Source organism: Neoarius graeffei, chromosome 23 (genome assembly GCF_027579695.1).
Source record: "Neoarius graeffei isolate fNeoGra1 chromosome 23, fNeoGra1.pri, whole genome shotgun sequence".
Classification (NCBI taxonomy): Eukaryota; Metazoa; Chordata; class Actinopteri; order Siluriformes; family Ariidae; genus Neoarius; species Neoarius graeffei.
The window spans coordinates 45780139-45786138 of NC_083591.1; the positions used below are offsets into that span (position 1 = coordinate 45780139).

At 40.7% G+C, this 6000-nt stretch overlaps 1 protein-coding gene across 1 annotated transcript; it reads left to right on the top strand.

Moving 5' to 3' along the window:
* Positions 1–1690: 1690 nt before the first annotated feature.
* On the top strand, positions 1691–5530 carry LOC132871236 (CD59 glycoprotein-like). The gene is made up of 3 exons (XM_060905357.1): positions 1691–1739; positions 2208–2327; positions 5377–5530. Exons 1-3 carry the CDS (start codon positions 1691–1693, stop codon positions 5475–5477), a joined length of 270 nt encoding a protein of 89 aa, XP_060761340.1. The 3' UTR covers positions 5478–5530.
* Positions 5531–6000: the final 470 nt, after the last annotated feature.

Below are 6000 nucleotides of genomic sequence, written 5' to 3' on the forward strand. Positions count from 1 at the left end.
AAAGCCAATGTAAAATGCAGGCTTGAAAAAAAAAGCCCAAAACCAGCAATCTCACACACATTGTGATCCTGTGAAGTAATCCCCAATTTCACTGAATCTTTCCCCCCTGTACTGTAACGGAATAAGCGGTTACTGTTATTTTGTATCCTTTAACCGAACGCCATTAAATGTATTCCGTTACGCCCCAAGCCTGCATGCGACAGCCCCTGCAATGCCTTCCTAAACTCGTGGATAGTCTACTATAATCACGCGATTGGGGTGCTCTTGAAGGAGCAGCAATGGACGGGGGATTTCAGGCAGGGCTGGGGGCGAACATAGTATACTGTGCGTGCGTACTGTCCAGTGTGAAAAGCAGAGAAGAACACACCGCTCGAGAAACAGCGGGATATGATTGCGGGCTAATGTGAATATTCTTAGCTTCAATCAGATATATGAAACACAATGTTATTAAGCCGTTGTAGTTATGAAATGATTCAATGCCCTGTGCGTTTGATATGGTGTTCAGTGTGACTTGCTCTCCCCTCGTTTGTAACATGAATTGCATGCCGCGCGTGCCTTGGTTGGGGTTACTTTACGGGGCTGGAAAAAGTTGGCTGTGTCTTACCTGGCTCAGCTGCCCCACTGCCTTTGCTAGTACCTGCTGCATCATCCGAATCTTTTTTAAAATATTTATGCAGTGAGCCCCTGAGTCTCTTGGTTTCTTCCTCTCTTTTTCTCTTTTCTTTTCTTTTCTGTGCTCCTGACTTGTGCATGTTGGCAAATGGCACGCACGCTGATTGTCGAAGCGCTATGATCGAACGATGTCGTTTTTTTCCCCTTAATCAAAGAGTCAGACCAAACCATTTTTGCATTGGAGTGGTAGGGGGTTCTTGACGCCTTTTTCAAAGACAATAAAGGCAAAAGATCTAGAAATCATTTATTGAATGCAAATATAGCACATTTCTCCCCCAAATCAATACATTTTGAAATGAAATAAAATAATTTAATCGCAACTTCATGAGAGCCCAGTTCTGGGCCCTCCCCATTCCTGGGCCTGGGACAACATACCCGTTTGTCCCCCCCTGTCAGCGGGCCTGTGCGCACACATACACATACACACACAGAAACCTACACATGTGTCATATTCATATTTTAATACAATTCAGCTTATGTTCTTGGTGTCAGAACAGCAGCAAACATGTAAAAAAAATAACACCAGGATGAGAATGTGTGCAAACACGGTTTCCTTGGTCTAGGGACAGAAAGTTGCATGTGTAAAAAGAACACCGACTGTTCCACCGATTCTGAACATTCGCACCCACTGTCAGGAAAGGCAAGCTCTGCCCCTGACCAGGAGGGTTGAAAGTTGCATCTGAGATTTATCTAAAGGAGGAAAGATAAACTGGTGGAACTCAGAGCTGGTACACAGTCAAATCTCAGAGACTATTTATTCTTTTACTGCCCTCTTAAACATTGAAGGTAAGATCTATTATACATCGAATAATATCATTCTAATGGAATTGCTGAATGAATTTTTCTTTTTCTTTCAATATACTTATGAAAATTAAATTTCAGTCAGATCTCATAGTTTATATGTCGCTACTGTGTAACAGCCAAACTTTTTTTCCATGAGCATTTTTGCAATTAACCAATAGTGATTTTTAATAAATTAAATATTATTATTTTTAATCTCACTTTATGCTCCAGAAAAATGAAGACTCTAGTCCTGACTCTGGTTCTTTCCTTGATGTTGATGAGTGGTGAGTTCACAGGGCTTCAGTTTGTTTTAAAACAAAATCTTCTTCATATTCCTATGATAATGCCTATCAGTAACTATCATGTACAGGTAGAAGATGAGTCAGGAAGCAAGTGCAAGAACAGGTTGGCAAAAAATCAATAAAGATCATCCTGGATAAACAGGAAACATAAACATGAAAAAAAAAGGCTCAAATCAGGACATAAACTTGAGAATAACCTAACCTGCATGTCTTTGGGGGAAACCGGAGCACCCGGACAACATGGAACCTCTGCATAGAAAGGCCCTCACTGGCCACGGGGCTCAAACCTGGACCTTCTTGTTGTGAGGTGACAGCGCTAACCACTACACCACCGTGCCACCCTAATACAACAGATATTAAAATGATTAAAAACAGTCCATTAGGCTGATTTAGAAATGAATGAATGAATGAATGAATGAATGAATGAATGAATCTCCACTTTGGTTACAGGTTCTGCTCTGAAATGCCACCATTGTCTTCCACAAGTTCGTAGCAAGTGTATTAGCACTATTGAAGTCTGCAGCTCTCAGGACGATGCCTGTCTCTCTGCTCACTTCACCATCTACCCCTGTATGTCTCTTTTTGTGTTTCTTTATGATCATTGAACCCCTGAGATTAGACTTAGACTTAGACAAAACTTTATTTATCCCCGAAGGGCAATTACAACCCAGATTCCAAAAAAGTTGGGACAAAGTACAAATTGTAAATAAAAACGGAATGCAATAATTTACAAATCTCAAAAACTGATATTGTATTCACAATAGAACATAGACAACATATCAAATGTCAAAAGTGAGACATTTTGAAATTTCATGCCAAATATTGGCTCATTTGAAATTTCATGACAGCAACACATCTCAAAAAATTTGGGACAGGGACAATAAGAGGCTGGAAAAGTTAAAAGGTACAAAAAAGGAACAGCTGGAGGACCAAATTGCAACTCATTAGGTCAACTGGCAATAGGTCATTAACATGACTGGGTATAAAAAGAGCATCTTGGAGTGGCAGCAGCTCTCAAAAGTAAAGATGGGAAGAGGATCACCAATCCCCCTAATTCTGCACTGACAAATGGTGGAGCAATATCAGAAAGGAGTTCGACAGTGTAAAATTGCAAAGAGTTTGAACATATCATCATCTACAGTGCATAATATCATCAAAAGATTCAGAGAATCTGGAAGAATCTCTGTGCGTAAGGGTCAAGGCTGGAAAACCATACTGGGTGCCCATGATCTTCGGGCTCTTCGACGGCACTGCATCACATACAGGCATGCTTCTGTATTGGAAATCACAAAATGGGCTCAGGAATATTTCCAGAGAACATTATCTGTGAACACAATTCACCGTGCCATCCGCCGTTGCCAGTTAAAACTCTATAGTTCAAAGAAGAAGCCGTATCTAAACATGATCCAGAAGCACAGACGTCTTCTCTGGGCCAAGGCTCATTTAAAATGGACTGTGGCAAAGTGGAAAACTGTTCTGTGGTCAGACGAATCAAAATGTGAAGCTCTTTATGGAAATCAGGGACGCTGTGTCATTCGGACTAAAGAGGAGAAGGATGACCCAAGTTGTTATCAGCGCTCAGTTCAGAAGCCTGCATCTCTGATGGTATGGGGTTGCATTAGTGCGTGTGGCATGGGCAGCTTACACATCTGGAAAGACACCATCAATGCTGAAAGGTATATCCAGGTTCTAGAGCAACATATGCTCCCATCCAGATGACGTCTCTTTCAGGGAAGACCTTGCATTTTCCAACATGACAATACCAAACCACATACTGCATCAATTACAGCATCATGGCTGCGTAGAAGAAGGGTCCGGGTACTGAACTGGCCAGCCTGCAGTCCAGATCTTTCACCCATAGAAAACATTTAGCGCATCATAAAACGGAAGATACGACAAAAAAGACCTAAGACAGTTGAGCAACTAGAATCCTACATTAGACAAGAATGGGTTAACATTCCTATCCCTAAACTTGAGCAACTTGTCTCCTCAGTCCCCAGACGTTTACAGACTGTTGTAAAGAGAAAAGGGGATGTCTCACAGTGGTAAACATGGCCTTGTCCCAACTTTTTTGAGATGTGTTGTTGTCATGAAATTTAAAATCACCTAATTTTTCTCTTTAAATGATACATTTTCTCAGTTTAAACATTTGATATGTCATCTATGTTCTATTCTGAATAAAATATGGAATTTTGAAACGTCCACATCATTGCATTCCATTTTTATTTACAATTTGTACTTTGTCCCAACTTTTTTGGAATCGGGGTTGTAGAAGGGCGAAGAGCGGTACATTAAAAGAGCAAGAAAATAAAATCACAAAAAGAATAAAATCACAAAAATGGGTGGGAAAAAAAGCGTATTATGTACAATATACAATGGCAGGCCTGTTGCCAGTAACAAAGTAAAAGAAAAAATAAATTAATTAATTTAAAAAAAGGCAGCAGATAAAATATGACAAATAAATGAAATGACACGTGGACAAAATTAAAATGACAATATGATTAGAGTGGCATTGTAGTTAAAGTGACAAGGTGATATTGTAATATTGCTGTGATATTGCACTAGAGTATTGTACAGAAGACTCAAGTTATTGTAACTGTCTTAGATTTCTTAGAGTTCAGGAGGAGAATAACACTTGGAACAAAGGTTGCTCTCCTCCTCTGGGTCTTACAGGCCGGACAGCGGAACCTGCGACCAGATGGCAGCTGCTCAAATGCCGGGAACAAAGCATGAGTTGAGTCCTTAAGAATTCGACAAGCCAGGCCACTAGCCTGCTGCTCGTACACAGTATTCAGGTGGCGAGCAGGAAGTCCAATAATCTTAGAACACACCTTGACAATATTATGCAGGCGGTTCCTATCCTGTACAGTAATGGAGTAATACCAACAGCATATCGAAAAAGCTAAAACACTTTCAATGAATGTATAATAGAATGTCAACAAGATCTTCTGACTGACAGAAAAAGAGTTCAGGTTCCTTAGTAGGTACATCCTCTGGTGGCACTTCCTCAGGATCCCTTCTGTGTTGGAAGAGAACCTCAGTTGGCAGTCCAGAATGGTTCCCAGGTATTTATATTCCTCAACTGTCTCGACCGGTAAACCGTGGACCATAGTGGTGACAGCTGCCGCTAGTTCCCTTTGGCTGCTGGAGAAGGTCACCACCATCTCCTTAGTTTTACTAACATTCAACTCCAGGCAGGAAGAGTCACACCACTGTATGAACTGCTGAAGAGCGGGTCCATGATGGAGGGAAGGGCCGGACAGGAGGGACAGGAGAACTGTGTGTGAGATTGTTAATACCGTATAACATAACAGCACTGCAGAGCTTAAATATAAAACTCAATCTAACAATCTCTGTACTACACTGTTTAGAAAACATGGCACATTCAGGATAAGAGCTTTAGCTTTTCTCTACTCATGCACCCCCAGCCTCACACACACACACACACACACACACACACGACTCACACGTGCCACGTTAATAATAACCCCCTAGTTCCCCAAACACCTCCCACTGCACACTAGACCACGCCCACACCTGCTAGAATTAAAACATGCTAATGATATCAGTTTGTTCAGAGGGACTTGTACTGACTGCTCAATGTTCTTTCTCTCTTTAGTTACCTATTTCAGGAGATGCAGCTCTCTGTCGGATTGCCTCATTCTCCAGACCAGTCCTAGCATTAAAGCCCGATGCTGTCAGAGTGACCTCTGCAATTAGGACACTGCTGGACCATGAACATGCTTAATCCAAAAGATGATCTCTTCACTATTCCTGTTGTTTTCTGTCCATTTTACTTTTCAATTATATATTCAGCAACATCAGTAGTATGTTCAGTTCTCTCTCTGGGTCTGTCTTTACTTACAGTGTGAAAAGCCTGTACTGAAGAAATGCATTTTAAATAAAGTCTTTTCAGCAGCAAGTTTTGTATTTTAATTTATTTTTGTCAGGATTGATAAGGTGGCGGAGCAGGAAGACAAACACAGCCTGACTGTACATACAGTATTTATAGAGTTAATATATTAACATCATCAAATTTGATGTTCTTCTATATTGGACTGAACAATATTCATGGCATAAAATTAATTTACAGGTGCTCATCCATCAGCTGCTTTGCAAGCATGAAAATATGAGCGCTAAAGAAGAAAACACAACATGGGCATGCTGTAATTGGAAAATAATCAATTATCAGTGGAGTAATATGGGTTGACGCTAACCTGAGTTTCTGCAGATTATTTTCCAA

What these genes read in the sequence shown, in the direction of transcription:
- LOC132871236 (XM_060905357.1), top strand. Translation starts at nt 1,691, where the DNA reads ATGAAGACTCTAGTCCTGACTCTGGTTCTTTCCTTGATGTTGATGAGT. An exon ending in TTCCTTGATGTTGATGAGTG is followed by an intron (nt 1,740 to 2,207) that starts GTGAGTTCACAG and finishes CTTTGGTTACAG; the next exon opens with GTTCTGCTCTGAAATGCCAC. An exon ending in TCACTTCACCATCTACCCCT is followed by an intron (nt 2,328 to 5,376) that starts GTATGTCTCTTT and finishes TTCTCTCTTTAG; the next exon opens with TTACCTATTTCAGGAGATGC.